Consider the following 16,852-nt stretch of genomic DNA (forward strand, 5'->3'; position numbering starts at 1 on the left):
AAATTGTGATCCCAATTCTGCAGAACCTAGCAGGGCATTGAATATTAAGCCGCTTGACTTATATTCGAGTCAACCATTTTTCCTCCTTTTTGGGGAGAAAAATGGGGGGTCTCAACATATTCGGATCGATTTATATTCACGTATATATGGTAAATGGAGGAAGCTTTTTTTATCTATCTGGGACCCATATTTACAATCCTTGCCTCAGAACTCGTAGTCAAATACTGAACAAACTGAGGGATGCGTCCCCTTAGGGGCGTCAGAGATTCTTTAGATATCCATGGATCTCTTGAAATTCTAGGGTGGTTTTACATTCTACTTGGAATCCTCCCATTTGGCAACTTTTGACCTTGCAATGATCCTTTATCTTTTTGTTTGTTTTTTATTCTGATTGTATTCCTGGAGTCCGAATTTGGTACTAGTAGGATGGGTTGATAATTTTAACTCATTCGTGTTACATGACATACCGTACCTTTAATACCTTGTACTCTTTTTATGTTTCATCTAGGGATATCTGCGCTGTTTTGATTAACGGGATCCGGGGGGAAGGTGGGGAATGTATATATCTGTTGATTGCTGAAAATGTCATTTCTTATGTTTTGTATTGTACATTGGCACTTTCTCTTTAATAAAAAAAAGGTTTACCATTAAAAAGGTTTGAATAAGATCCTGAAGGAAAAGTTTATAAACTGCTATTAACGTGGATATGGGGAAAGCAACTGTTTAATCCCTGGGGTTGGTAACATGGAATCTTGCTACTTTTTGGGATTCTGCCAGATACTTGTGATCTGGATTGGTCACTATTGGAAGCAGGATACCAGGTTAGGTGGACTTTCCGTCTGACTCAGTATGGCAATTCTTATGTTCTAATTAATTTATCAAAATGCCCTTTGCTTCAGCTACCATTGATTAATGCATCACAACAAATTAAGGGCTCCTTTTACTAAACGGCACTAGAGGTTTTTAGCACAGGCTAGTGAGGTAAATACTCCAATGCTCATAGAACTCCTATGAGCGTCAGAGCACTTACCTTGAAGGCCCATGCTAAAAACCTTTTAGCACCTTATAGCAAAACCCAGTATAAGTTAAATATTGCCTGAATATTTATCTTTAATGTAGTTAGTACTGAGAAGCTAAATAAATGAAATGACAAAAGGCAAAAGCCAAAACAATTGATTTTAAGTAAGATATGAACAAATTCTGAAAAACTGTGATATTTATCTAGCAGTTGCTGAGATAATTAAACAGGAAAAAACTATAATCAACATGATCTGTTATTTAGTGACAGGCTGTAATTATCAAATGTAGCCATGACTGGGAAGTCAAGGCATAGTTCTCTATTCACTGAATTATCTGAGAGAGAAAATAATGACAACTTCAAATATGACGACTAACAGAACATTATTTTGTCTCCTAAATCCATAGGTAACCATATCTATTTTAGGACATCAAAAGCTTATACCCTATAAAACATGAGGCTACCTAGACATCTCACTTAAATAAAAATAGTGCAAGAAGCTCAAGACTTGTTTTATAAAAGAATCAGAGGCTATTTTGAGTGCATTAAAATGAATCATAAAGAACTACAGTAAAACCTTGGATTGCAAGTAACTTGGTTTGCAAGTGTTTTGCAAGACAAGCAAAACATTTTATTACATTTTAACTTGATATACAAGCAATGTCTTGCAATACAAGTACATACAGTATACACACTAGAGAATGAATGACACAGGGAAAAAATTTGTCCCCGTCACCGCCCCCACCATCCCTGCCACTGCCCCATCCCCATGACAACAATACAAGCCTCAGTACTGCAATATTTAGCTTATTTCTTCCTTATAAATCAAAGTTCTGGCTGCTGAACTAGAGAAAGAGATGTTTATAATTTTTTATCAACACAACTAATATACTAATTTATTCTAAAACAAAAAAAAGGGAAATAAATAGAAATTTTTTTTTTTCTACCTTTGTTTTCTGGTTTCTTCTTTCCTCATCTTCTCATTCAATTCCTTCCATCCACTGTCATGTTTTCTCTCTGCGTCTTCCATTTGCTCTGTTACTGTCCTATCTCTTCACCCCTCAGCCCAATTGGTCTGGCACCCATCTTCTTCCCTCCACTCCCCCATAGTCTGGCATCTCTGTCTTCTTCCCTTTCAGGGTCTTCTCCCCAATCTGCCTTCCCCATTTTTTCCCTTCAGCGCCTTTTCCCCACCATTTCCGCTCGACAACTCACCGCCCTTCAGCATCCCTCGCACGGCCCGAGAATCTCCCTCCCTCCCCCTTACCTTCGCGGCATGTTAGTAAAGTAAGTTTCTCAAGCCGGCCAAGCCTGCTTGCAATTACATGTGTGTGGCTAGCCACGGGTAAGAGCCACTGTGTCATTCTCTAATACAGTGTTCTTCAACCACCGGTTCATGGACCAGTGCTGGTCCACAGAAATTTCCTGCCGGTCCACAGGGCCAGCATGTGCATCAGGCCCAAAACAGTGTTCTTCAACCGCCGGTCCACGGTGCGATCGATCCACCAACTGCTTTCAAGAAGCGATCCTACCCCTAATGTTTTATCCTCTCTCTTTCCATTTCCTTTCTACCCCCTTTTTTTTTCTTTTCTCCCTTCTTATCTCTAATAATGTAACTTTACCCCACTCCTCCCTCTCAATCATCACTTTCAAGTCTGTCTTGTCGATGTCCTTAATGTCCACCTCCCTTTCTTTCCTTAGACATTTCGTTTAAGTACTATTTTTTTTTAATCTCTATTTTAGTATTTTATTGTAAACCGGCTAGATACTCGTTGATGGTTGGTATATTAAAAATTAATAAACTTGTAAGCCGATCTAGATGTGGTGGCGATATCCGAGACTTGGTTCACAGACTCCCAATGGTGGGATATGGCTATACCGGGATACAACTTACTTCGTCGAGACAGAGAGGGCAAAATGGGAGGAGGGGTAGCACTATACACTAAAGAGGACATCAAAGTTACCAAAATCGCAGATGTCAAGTACACCGGGGAATCCCTCTGGGTGAATTTGGCTAGGGGAAAGGACAAATGCCTGTATCTTGGCGTAGTATACAGACCTCCAAGACAACAGGAGAACATGAATATAGAATTAGTCGAAAACATAGAGAATATCACTTTGCGTGGAGACACAGTATTGCTAGGAGTCTTCAATATGCCAGATATGGATTGCAACAAACTTTCCACTACGACCAGCAGCAGCAGGAAGCTATTAACCTCTATAAAGGGAGCAAGATTCAGACAAATGGTATTAGAGCCCACTAGAGACTGGGCGATACTGGACTTGATACTCACCAACGGAGAAAGTGTCACAGAGGTCTCGGTAGGCGATACGTTGGCCTCCAGTGACCACAACATGATATGATTCAACCTGAGGAAAGGGTTCACTAAGTCAAACACATCAACCAAGGTCCTCAACTTTAAGGGCACAAACTTCTAAAGCATGGAAGATTTCGTCCATCGGGCACTGCAAAACCAAGCTGAAACAGATAATGTAGAGGTAATATGGTCAACTCTGAAATCAACCATACACGAAGCAACCAACCGCTACATAAAATCAGTAAGTAAACGGCGAAGAAACAATAGACCACAGTGGTTCTCTGCGGAAATCTCAGACCTCATAAAAAAGAAGGAAAGAGCATTTATCTTCTATAAACAATCAGGGAAGCAAGAATCTAAGGAAGACTATCTGGCCAAGTCTAAAGCAGTCAAAACAGCAGTCAGAGAGGTCAAACTCAGAATGGAGGAGAATCTAGCGAAGAACATCAAGAAGGGCGATAAATCCTTCTTCAGGTATATTAGTGACAGAAAAAGAAACACAGATGGGATAGTACGCCTTAGGAAACCCGAAGGGAACTATGTAGAATCTGACTCCTATAAAGCCAAACTTTTAAATGAATACTTCTGCTCAGTCTTCACTTGCAAGGCGCCGGGAACCGGCCCTCAGCTACAGACAAGGGAAAGCTCGGAAGACCCGTTTCGTAATTTCGAGTTTACGCCCAGCAGTGTCTACTATGAGCTATCAAGACTCAAGGTGAACAAAGCTATGGGACCAGACAAACTACAACTCAGGGTGCTCAGGGAGTTGAGTGACGTCCTGGCGGAACCGTTATCTGCGCTCTTCAATCTTTCCCTAAGTACAGGAAGAGTTCCGTTGGACTGGAAAACGGCTAACGTCATTCCACTCCACAAAAAGGGATGCAAGACGGAGGCTGCGAATTACAGACTGGTGAGTCTCACATCGATAGTGAGTAAACTTATGGAAACAGTAATCAAACGCAAATTAGATGCAATCCTGAACGAGGAGAATCTACGAGATCCCCATCAACATGGTTTTACGAAGGGAAGGTCCTGCCAATCCAATCTGATCAGCTTCTTCGACTGGGTAACAAGAAAGCTGGATATAGGGGAGTCCCTGGACGTCGTGTACTTGGACTTCAGCAAAGCATTTGATAGCATCCCACACCGCAGGTTGTTGAGCAAAATGAGTTCGATGGGATTAGGTGAAACATTAACTGCATGGGTTAAGGATTGGCTTAAAGGTAGACTTCAGAGGGTAGTGGTAAACGATACCCTCTCCGATACGACGGAGGTGATCAGCGGAGTACCACAGGGCTCGGTCTTAGGCCCGATCCTATTTAACTTCTTCATAAGAGACTTGGCTAAAGGGCTTCGAGGTAAAATTACATTATTCGCCGATGACGCCAAACTATGCAACATAGTAGGCAAAAGCACAATAGACAAAAGCACAGTGCCCGACAAAAGCTCAATGCCCGACAGTATGACGCAGGACCTACTCCTGCTGGAGCATTGGTCAAAGACTTGGCAACTAAGTTTCAATGCCAAAAAATGCAAGGTCATGCACCTTGGCAGCAAAAATCCATGCAGGACTTACACCCTAAATGGTGAGATCCTAGCAAGGACTGTAGCAGAACGTGACTTGGAGGTGATCATTAGCGAAGACATGAAGACTGCCAATCAAGTGGAGAAAGCTTCATCCAAGGCCAGACAAATCATGGGTTGTATCCGTAGGAGCTTCGTCAGCCATAAGCCCAAGGTCATAATGCCGTTGTACAGATCCACGGTGAGACCCCATCTGGAATATTGTGTACAATTCTGGAGGCCACATTATCAAAAAGACGTGCTGAGAGTTGAGTCGGTTCAGTGAATGGCCACCAGGATGGTCTCAGGACTCAAGGATCTCCCGTATGAGGAACGGCTGGGTAAGTTGCAGCTATACTCACTCGAGGAACACAGAGAGAGGGGAGACATGATCGAGACGTTCAAATATGTCACGGGCTGTATCGAAGTGGAAGAAGATCTCTTTTTCTTAAAGGACCCACGGCAACAAGAGGGCATCCGTTGAAAATCAGGGGAGGGAAATTTCATGGCGACTCCAGAAAATATTTCTTCACCGAAAGGGTGGTTGATCGCTGGAATAATCTTCTACTACAGGTAATTGAGGCCAGCAGCGTGCAAGATTTTAAGAAAAGATGGGATTGGAATGTGGGATCTCTTCATGGAGGAAGTTAGGGGGTGGGTCATTAGTGTGGGCAGACTAGATGGGCCGTGGCCCTTTTCTGCCGTCATTTTCTATGTTTCTATGTTACTCGAACGTGCTGTTCACTGCTGTTACCTGGACTTTCTTTCTTCTCATAATACTCTTGACCTGCTTCAATCGGGCTTTCGCCCTCTCCACTCTACGTAAACTGCACTTGCTAAAGTCTCCAACGACCTATTCCTGGCCAAATCCAATGGACTCTACTCTATCCTCATTCTTCTCGATCTGTCTGCTACCTTCGACACTGTTGATCACCGCCTCCTTCTCGACATGTTGTCCTCGCTGGGATTCCGGGGTTCTGCTCTCTCTTGGTTTTTTTCCTATCTTTCTTGTCGTACCTTCAGCATATGTTATGGTGGATCCTCCTCCGCTGTCATCCCACTGTCTACTGGCGAACCCCAAGGCTCTGTCCTGGCCCTCTCCTCTTTTCCCTATATATCCACTCTCTTGGAACGCTGATCTCCTCTCATGGTTTTCAATATCACCTCTATGCTGATGACTCCCAAATCTACCTCTCCACGCCGGATATCTCTGTGGGAGTTCAGGCCCGAATTTCAAACTGCCTGTCCGACATTGCCGCTTGGATGTCTTGCTGCCATCTCAAACTGAATATGGATAAAACTGAACTCATCTTTCCACCTATACCCACCTTCCCCCTCTTGCTGTTCTCTATTTCTGTGAATAACACTATACTCCTCCCTGTCTCGTCGGCTCGCAACCTTGGAGTGATCTTTGATTCCTCTCTCTCCTTCTCTGTTCAGATCCAACAGACCGCCAAATCCTATCGCTTCCTCCTCTATAATATTACCAAAATCCGTCCTCTTCTCTCTGAACACACGACCAAAACCCTTGTCCACGCTCTTGTCACCTCACACTTAGACTACTGAAATGTACTTCTCTCGGGCCTCCTATGTGCCCGTCTCTCGCCTCTTCAATCCATTCAAAATGCTGCTGCGTGACTCATATTTCATGAATGCCTCTATTCTCACATTACCCCTCTCCTCAAGTCGCTTCATCGGCTCCCCGTCCATTTCTGAATACAGTTTAAACTCCTCTTGCTGACTTACAAGTGCATTCACTCTGAAGCCCCCCCGATATGTCTCTTCGCTTATCTCCCCCTATGCTCCCCCCGATCTCCGCTCATCGGGCAAGCCCCTCTTATCTGTACTCTTCTCTTCCACTGCCAACTCCAGACTCCGTCCCTTCTTTCTTGCGGTGCCGTATGCCTGGAACAGGCTTTCTGAATCAATATGTTATGCTCTGTCCCTGGCAGTGTTAAAATCCAAGGCCCACTTTTTTGAAACTGCTTTCAACTCTTAACTCCCACTCACTGTTGTCAGATATCTATACCCACTATAATCTCCCCAACCCTGAAATGTCCTGTCTAAATTAGATTGTAAGTTCTTCTGAGCAGGGACTCTCTTATTATGTGTTAGAATGTTCAGCGCTGCATTTGCCTTTCAGCGCTATAGAAGTAATAAATAGTAGTAGTAGTAGTAATGGTGGAACCACTTATGCTCCATAAGAAAGTATGAAGAATTATTGCTTCCAAATATAATTGTTATTTTCTTTTTTCTAAAATCTGGGCTTTCTTAGACAAATTTTGTAATACCTAACAGAATTCCATCTGATTATGTCATTCCTTATGATTATATCTGTTATGATGCAATTTATGTACTCCATTGCTTACAGATGTTCCATATTTTGCTTTATTGTAACATTTATCAAAAATCAATAAAGATATATATAAAAAAAAAATTGTGCATTGACATGGAGAGAAAAATGATCAGTGAGAGGCCAAAGGGCTCGATGGCTCGGGAAGCTTGAGTAAAAGGTATCCCAGAAATTGTCAATTACTCCCAGAAGGAAAAGAGGCTCGAAAAATTAAAGTTAACAAAAATAAGTCAAAATCGAGTCAAATACTGAAATCTGATAAAAACAAAGAATTATGAAGGAAACTATGAAAAAGTAGTATGGGAAGGCAAAAAACACTTTTGAAAAGTTTGACATACTGAAGAGAAAACTGAAGTCACAGCTTCACAGCTCCATGTAAAATGAAGAACTGATGGTCCCGCGAGCCAATGCTGGGTGTGGTATTGGCACTGCCTACAAAATATAAAGTGACAGTGCACTTGGTAGTGTCTGTACCGGGTTCTGTGAATGTGAGAATGAAGATTATACGCTTGCTTGTCCTTGGAGAATGGTATTTACACTTCTCCCTCCGTATTCGCTGTGATAGGGGATTAACAGAACCGCAAATACAGAAAAATCGTGAATAACTTTTTCATATGTTATTCGCTGTTTTCTATTAAAAACCATTGTGAATATGGTGAAACCGTGAATAACATGGTGGGAGACCTGGACTGTTCCTGAAGGAGAGGCAAAACACAGTGAAGAAAGTGCTGGGAATCAGTGATTTTCTCTGTAAATGCATGGAATCAATGATTTCTCTATGCAAGCTGATGTAATTTGGGGGGAAGGAGCCAGCAAGCTAAAAACCATGAATAATCAAAACCACGAATGGTGAAACTGCGAATATGGAGGGAGAAGTGTACACTTATTCTTGGCACCTAAATATTGGTGTCTATTTTAGGTGCCTTCATACAATAGGTTCATTCAAAGAGACTAAGGGCTCCTTTTACAAAGCTGTGCTAGCAGTTTTAGCGCATGCACCGGATTAGCGCGCAAATCTACCACCTGCTCAAAAGGAGGCAGTAGTGGCTAGTGCACACAGCAATTTAGCGCGCGCTATTCCGCGTGTTAAGGCCCTAGTGCGGCTTTGTAAAAGGAGCCCTAAGTAAATTTCTGTGGGTCTATCATTTACTGAATAATTATGGTGCATCTTTCTCCTTACAATTTGTTTGTATTTTAATTGCACATTGCTCTGATATACTTTGTATTAAGTGCATTATATTAAATCTCATATAAACCACAAACCGCACAAATTCACGGAAGGTATAATGTGTGACGGTTCTATGTGTGCACACACAAGCATATTTTAGAAAACACATGTGCACACTGCAGCTTTGATCCTGGGAATGGCTATGCACAGATCACATAGCAGTAGATGTAATTTTACGATATGACTTTGTGTAATATACCTACTTATTAAAACAATGCTTTACATGCAGAAAATTCTTTATAGTTACTTTTTATATATAGACAGTTTCCGAGTATAACAGTAGCTATTATATGGCACAGCATAATGTAATCAAAATAGTCAGTCAAGTACAAAATGGCACTACCATAATAAAGTTCTACCTAAAATAATGAGAAAATTCTATTGCAATAGCACTGTTAAGCATGAATGATTATTATTAAAGAATTTTAATTCAATTATTTCTACCATGAAAACAGTAAGCAATACTGAAAAATTAGAAGGAAAATATTCAGGACACAAGGACATGACCATCTGCAGAGATTACTGACTGATGAAAGTGATCTTCTCTGCATCAGAATAATAGCAATGCAATTTTCTGAAGGCAAGAAGGAAAGATTTCTATTTTGCTACCTAATGCACACTGGCAATCATTTTATCTGCAGTATAATATTGCCTAATTTCAAGTCTTTGATATTTTCTCAAATATAATCTTCCTTAGACTTTCTTTCGCATATTATTCCGTTACCTGTATCCTCAGATCTCACATCATACTCTGCACTAAGAATATTTTATCTCATCTCTCTCTAGCCTCCAAATCCAGTCAGGACCATGTTCTCTAATCTTTTTACTTCTGTCATTTTGTGCAGCGTGAATTTCACTGACTTTTGGTTCAGAGTTCAGTCCTTGCACTGGATGAGCTAGGCAGTTCAGATTTAGTTTTATTTTACCTTCTTGAGAAAATATTTTTATCTTAAATGTTCTTAAATACTAATTAACTGACCCCCCCCCCCCCTGTTTTATCAAACCGTGATGCCAAAAAGCACGAGCTAAATGCCAAGCTGCCTGCAGGAATAGAATGGGAGGCTCAGCATTTAGCTTACGTTGCTTGGAAGTGTAGCTTGATAAAAGAAGGAGTAAGTGATAATGAGAAAAACATTGCACTTTTTTATCTTCTTGTGCATTTGTTTAAAAAATAAATAATAATATGGCAGTTTTTTCATTTTCCTTTCAGCTTCTTGCTCATTTTGAACCAGGGCTGGTATCTAATGCCTTGAGCCATCACTTGGAAATACCAAGATACTTTTCTCAATTCACATAACCAGCCACAGCTGCCAATATATCACAACTTTACTTACTTGGTTAAACATAAAGAAGATGAACATACCTCACTTGAACCTGGTTTCATTAAATAAATAGCACTTTTCAGGCACTGTTCATCTGTACATGCAGGCAACAAAACATCTTGTTGCCCATCACCATCTGTCAAGAGAACAGAATATCATCAAATAAAGAGCCAAGCTATCAAAATGTTCATCAGTGAATATACAGTATTTCTTATTTAAAAGATATTAAGAAATTGACATGTTATAGGGCTCATTTTCAAAAGAAAACATCCCAAAAGTGGCAGAAAGCGGCAGATGGACATTTTTCTCACCAAACCCATTCAACTAGCTATTTTTGAAACCTATTTTTAGAAGGATTTCTATGCTGTTCATCTGCAGTTCATCTAAATATCAAGGGGGGGGGAGGGGTTTAGAGGTATGGCATGGGCGGGACAAGGCCAGGCTAATGGCTCGAATACAAAACCAGCCCACTGTGACAAAACAGGTACTACAATACTATCTACAAGCATTCTACTCCTCTAAAACAAACATTTAATTTTTGCAATTACAAGCTCACAAAGTCTAGAGAGGAGAAAAAAAAGCCTCAGAGACCTCCCGTTCCCCTACAGAGATCGGGTGAAAGGTACATTAGGGTCACTAACCTCACTGGCATAAAAAAACCTCCTCTACTAGCAGTTACAGCTCTGTGCGATACAAATTACAACAAAATAAAAACCAATGTTATGTACTTATCTTAATTCATACGGAAGATAACTACATAAGAACATAAGAACATAAGAACATAAGCAGTGCCACTGCTGGGTCAGACCACAGGTCCATCCTGCCCAGCAGTCCGCTCCCGCGGCGGCCCAACAGGTCACGACCTGTCTGAATCACCCCTTGGTTTCAGTACCCTACACCTTAGACATTTTTCTGCCATAATCAAAAACATTTTAGAAAACGTCCAGGGCACATTTTGAACGTTTGGGACTAGACCTCTTATAAAAAGGAATAAATGTCAAAGGCGCCCAATTTGATCAGATGACCACTGGAGGGATGGAAGCATGACACCCTTTCCAAGTGGTCACTGACCACCCTCCTATCCCACAAAAATGTAAACGAAACAGCAACTACCTGCCTATATGACAGCTGCAGATGTTATGGCCAATCCTATTAGAGCAGCAAGCAGATCTCTGGAGTAGCCTGATGGTCAAGTGCATTGGATTCCACGGAAGGGAACCAAGGCCCATATTCTACTCTAACTATTACACTTGTGGTGGAGAGTGTGAGCCTATCAACACACACTCAAATCCCACTGTACCTTCATATAGGTGCTATCTGCAGGCACAAGATGGTGTACAGTTGGGTCCAGTAGGTTTAGAGAGCTCACTATACACTATAAGGGGATTATTGTGAAATGTGTACCTGTGCCTCACTGCTCTGTTGGGATATCTGTGTGGCCGGTCTACTAAAAATGCCGGCCCTTCCTACATGCCAGTGGTTTGTTTTGTTCGTTTTTCATTTGGATGTTTTGTTTTTTGAAAATGGACAAAAAAGATAAGACGTGTTAAGGATAAACATGTCTAGAAAGGACATTTAAAAAACAACAACCCAATAACCCCAGATAGATGTTTGCCCGATTATTAGATGCACTTCACAAAATATCCAAACTTGGACTTAGATGTGAGCATGGGGCATTGACGCCATTTGTGAAAGCTTCAGGTTTGAAAATAATTCTACATGCAAAATGACACCAGCGCAAGGTTTTAAAATTATAACCAGGATTTATTGAATTATTGGTTCTATTTTCCCATTATTAGATCAAAAGAATAGCATAATTGCTTACGTTGCGCTCATGGGAGATCATCATCGTGGCCAAAGACTGGCCTTCTCACAATGGTCTCGTTTTTCTATCTCATTACAGTCTATTATATAACTTTTGGTTTAGTGACATCATCAAGTTTGACGACCAATAACATTTCTATGGGTGGTCTTAAAGTTTAGACAAAGAAACATTCCTCCATGTTTAAAAGTTATACAAAGTTTCAGATGATTTCTGAATTAACATTAACATTCAAAAGAATTCACAATTATTAACATGGTAAATTCTCAGTCCTTCCATGCTGACAAGTTCTGAGCCTTAAAGGAAAAAAAACTCCTAAGCTGACAGATTCAAATTGCACAGCCTTACACAGAAATCTTACTCAGGAGAAAAAAGGGGGGGTTAAATCCCCCTCTCCTCTTCCTGAAGCATGGGCTTCCAATGCCCCCCTTCTCCCTATTCTTGAGACTGACTCTAATTACTTCCAGATGTTATGCTTAAGATTTTTTCTTAATGTTTCTGCTTATAAACATAAACCATTTATATTTCCACAATCATATCATCACATATTACATTCATGGGCCCCAAACATTCATAATTTCATTCATATTTTGGCCATTCATACTTCATACATTTTATATCTCAGTTTGGAATATGGAATCTGATATGCTTTTCCTAACTAGCCTGAGCACATCTGTTTTCAATTAGAACCACGAGGCTAAAGGCGGGAAGCTGAACAAAGAACAGAAACTATTCACTGGCACAAGATGCTGGCCTAAGACAGGACAGTCATAGTACATACAAAAGAACCTCCATGTAATCATGTAATCATGATTTCCACCATGATTTCCACCATGATTTAGTTCAACAGCAAAGTACACAAAAAAACACCATTCTTTTCCTTATATTAATCTTTAGTGTGTTTTTTTTCTCTGGCCTTAGCTACATTATATTTAAATGTTTTATTCACCTGTTTTTCGTACGCTTCTATTTGGGCGTGGTCCTTAACTGACACAGAATTGTCTCTAACTAGAATTACCCAGAACCATATGAAAAACTGGCCTTTTGTAGAAAAAAAACTCCACAAAAAATACTGCACTTATCATGCTTCTGACCTCAATATCGTCCCATTAAACGGCACCCCCTGCTGGCCACGAGCCACTACTCCTCAATCCCCTCTTGGATATTACTGAATTTATGAAGTAATATTCAGAATTGAGCTCGTGGTCTTATCTGTGGCGCTGAGGTTTACTTTGGGTACGGTTCTTCTTATGGATCAGTGTGTGTCTGTGCAAGTATATTCTTTTAAATGCCAATTAGATAGCAAAAGCCAGAAAAATGTACTACCTAGGCCTGCAACGGCAGGTGCCTAGAAGATCTTACCCAAAGCTTACTTGAATTCTCTAGTGAGAATGCAAGCAAATCCCATCCACTATTCTAGATAAAACCCATTCAAGTGTACATTTATGTAAGTTGCTGTCTAAACCATATCATATAGGAAACTTACCATTCCAGTGGTAGTTAGACAGTGTCTGTTCTAGGTGCAAGTACAGTCCTAGAGCAGAGACGTCTGTTGTTTTATTCATAGAGGTATTCATGAAACGCCAGTACTTTTGAAGTTAAAAAGTCAGAAAATTTAGAGAAAGTATAGTTACAGAAAAATAGAACCCTAGATTTCCCTAAGATAAAGAGAACCTCAGTATTATCTAACTTAATTGGTCCCTATGCTCAAAAGTGTTATGTTATAGAGCCCTGGAATTAAATCAATAAAATGTAAAATAATGCACAGTGTTAAGAAAACCAAATATATGCTTAATATGGAAATGTAACTCATGTGCAGATAATGCATGCACATCAGATATAAGTTTTCTTTTTCTGTGTGTGTTGCAGGAACTCATTTCTCAAATTTAAATTAAAATCATTAAAAGGACTGATGATATCAGCTGTTAAACCCAATTAAACAATATTGTGGCACTGTGTTACAGCTTAGAAGCTGCCACTGTGTATGGAAATACAGTCATATGAAATAAAATTTAAAATACAGGATAAACAAAATATTTTCTGAGAACAATGCATGAAGACAATGATAAAGAAAATACAGTTGTTAATACAATATCAGAATAAGTCTATGAAATTATGCAAAAGCATAATTAAAGTTCAGAAGCCTAATTCAAATGAAATGATTTAAAGTAACGTGGTTTAAGATAAAGTCTGTTTTTTCGTTCAAAATTTTTTATATGAGTCCAGAAATGTCTTTTGCAAATAGTTTTAGCAACTTGTAAGGTCGGAGTCTCTAAATTAATTTCAGTGAAATTTAAATCATGGCTTTAAAAAGTTCATGCTGCAACGTTTTCATAATTCAAGCTTGGCTTTTCTGTAACTATGGAACTGCTTTTCTTTACACCCGTACTGGTACAACTGAAAGGTAACAGTCTATTAGTTGAAGACAAAGGAACACTGAAATTCCCGCCGAAAATTCAGCATCGGAATTTTTTCTCTGTGTTCTCCACAGCTCTAGTGGTGGAATGTGGTACTGCTGATCAGTGTAAATCCTGGAAGGAAAGCACATGTTCATTAACAAAAGAACAAAGAAAAAAGAAACACATGGCACGTTATCCCCTCTGCAAAATTCTTGTATTGCAGAGTCTTCTGTGTAGAATTGTTGAAAAGATTCAAAGAAGGTTCTTAACTGAAACACAAAACATACAGATTAAATAGACTTTTTTCAGGGTCCTGCAGTACCAAAATATGGCTACAGGAAAATTTAAACATGCAGACACATTCTCTCCATGGTAAAATTAGACTTTCTTTTTTTCTAACATCAGGGAATTATTCTCAATTCCATATTCTTTATTAGGTTCCTATCCTGAAGAGCTTACTTGTAAAAAGTAAGCAAAATTTCAATTCCGAATTCATCCACTTACATAAAAGTTTATTATAATTGTTCTTTTCCTTTAACTAAGTTAGCAAGCCCTTTGTTTCACATTTATTTCGATTTTCAAAAAAATATAGGTACTTAACCTCTATTTTTCTTAATCTTTTTATTTTAAACTTCCCAATTTTAATTTTAAAATGCATTTAAATTTAATTACTCCCTAATCATACATTTCAGGCAATGCACAAGTTTAAAAATACTTTATAAACCATGCAGGGGCACAAAAATTCATCCCAAAACTAATTTGAAACACTGAGATAAAACACAAAGGCAGGGATTTTATTTTTCCCTTATGCACACTTGCCTGCTTTTAAGCATGGTATCTGTTTTTTTGGAATAAATCTTTTTCTTTTCCACAAAATTATCCTTTCATTCCCAAGTCCAGCAGAATTCTTTTCTCTTCTCTCATCTTCCCTATCGAACTTCTCCATATCAGATCCCTTACAATCAGGTCATAATTCATAGCACATCCTTCCTTAACACGTCTCACAAAACTTTCTTCCACATTCTTGTACGTTCGTTCTACAGCTTTAAAATCGCCAGACATTTAACTTTCTTTTCCTTTTCACTTAACCATCTCGTTTAAAAATCACTTTCCAATTACAGTTCTGTTCTTCCAACATTCTAATAACCTTTTTAAAATATAAAGGAACAAGGGAAAAATTCAAGCTACATAACGTCTTTTTTTTTTTTTTTTTTTTTTTTTTTCTAGAGGCTACAAACAGCTTCTGAAACTCTCCCAAAGTACCTCCATTGTTCCTAACACAGCAGGGATCACTTAGCTATGTAAACTCTGCTCTCCCAATACACTGCATTTTGAACTTAAATCAACATATTCAACTTCTCGACATCAAAACAATTGAATTACATGCTCGTGCTTAGCTGGTAAAGTTTTATCAGAAAGAGACCACATTGAATCCTGATTTTCTACTACATCGGAAACAAATTTAAGCCACGGATACATAGGATTCTCATGTCTTGCTAAACTACCAGTTCTCAATAAACCCTTTTAATATGCAAAACAGACTTGCTCCGAGATAAGCAAATACCTGTTGGAAATCTGTAGCCCTGAGACAAAGGACTCCATTGCTGCTATTCCCTCCCCCTCTTTCCTCCCCCTTCCCCTCTTCCTGGTAATGAACAAAGGAGAACACGTGATAGCTCTGTAGAAGGCATAGAGGGAGGAAAAAGGTGGGGGTGAAAATCCCCCATTTGCAGCCCGCTCTTTCAAACAAAGGAACAGCATAGCAAGGGAACGGGAAGCCATTAACTTTATTTTTCTTTTTCCAGAGACAAGAGAAAAAGTTAGGGCAAAGCAAAAAAGACAGAGAGAGACAGAACTGGAGTTTAGAAAGACAAAGCTGAGAAACACAATTTCTTTTTTCTTTTCAAAGTAGTTACTTCAGATAGGCACTGAAAATGCAGAGAGAGAGACAAAGAAAGAGGGGGGGGGGGTGTGCCCTCAGCCCGTTTTTTCAAACAAAAAGACGGGACAGAGGGAAACTTTTCAAAGTCAGATTAAAACAGACAGTTTTCACTTTCACAGAGAGAAAGAGTTAGTTCAGAGACAAAGCTTAGACACACAGTAGGAAAGAACAAATTTGTTTTTTTCTTCAAACTTAATAACGCATTTTCAAACAAGCAAAAACTTACGTTCACAGAGGAGACCTGCTCTCTACTGGGCACTTTTTTTCTTCTTTCAGACGGGCACTGCTCAGTTTAAAAGCCAGATGGAAAAATGCCAGCACTGCAAGGGCTGTTACATTCTTTCTGTGTTACTTTTATTTCTAATTTTTTTCTTTTTCTTTTTCCATTAATATTTAATTTCCACTAACTTCATATCCCTCTACCCACAAATTTATTATGTACAGATATATACAAGCATGCTCCTTATTGTTAAATAATATTTTTTTTATTATTTTTAATAATTTTTTTTTTATTAATTTTTTTTTTTTTATTATTTTTAATTTTTTTTTCTTTAAACAGGCGTAATACTCACAATTTTCCAGTTTTCCGGTCCCGTTTTATCTCTAATTTCCGCCATATTCCTGCGCAGCCAGTCAACCTGTGACCACCTTTTGTTACACAACCATGCGAAATCTCCAGAGCTCCTAGAGTTTCCATGAATAACCTATAAGCTTTTTCAAGGCGTCAAATTAGTTAGTTCCCGGGTTTCGGCACCAATTGAGCATGGGGCATTGACGCCATTTGTGAAAGCTTCAGGTTTGAAAATAATTCTACATGTAAAATGACACCAGCGCAAGGTTTTAAAATTATAACCAGGATTTATTGAATTATTGGTTCTATTTTCCCA

General features: G+C 39.3%; 1 protein-coding gene across 2 annotated transcripts in view; it reads right to left on the reverse strand.

The window, feature by feature from the left end:
* The window catches only part of ITFG1 (integrin alpha FG-GAP repeat containing 1), a 304,607-nt gene that overhangs the window by 158,607 nt on the left and 129,148 nt on the right, over positions 1–16,852 (reverse strand). For both annotated transcript variants that reach the window (XM_033940818.1, XM_033940817.1), the window contains exon 9: positions 9,844–9,938. In XM_033940818.1, coding sequence (XP_033796709.1) covers positions 9,844–9,938 — 95 coding nt within the window. The remainder of the gene's footprint in view (positions 1–9,843; positions 9,939–16,852) is intronic.

Source organism: Geotrypetes seraphini, chromosome 4 (genome assembly GCF_902459505.1).
Source record: "Geotrypetes seraphini chromosome 4, aGeoSer1.1, whole genome shotgun sequence".
NCBI classification, from domain to species: Eukaryota; Metazoa; Chordata; class Amphibia; order Gymnophiona; family Dermophiidae; genus Geotrypetes; species Geotrypetes seraphini.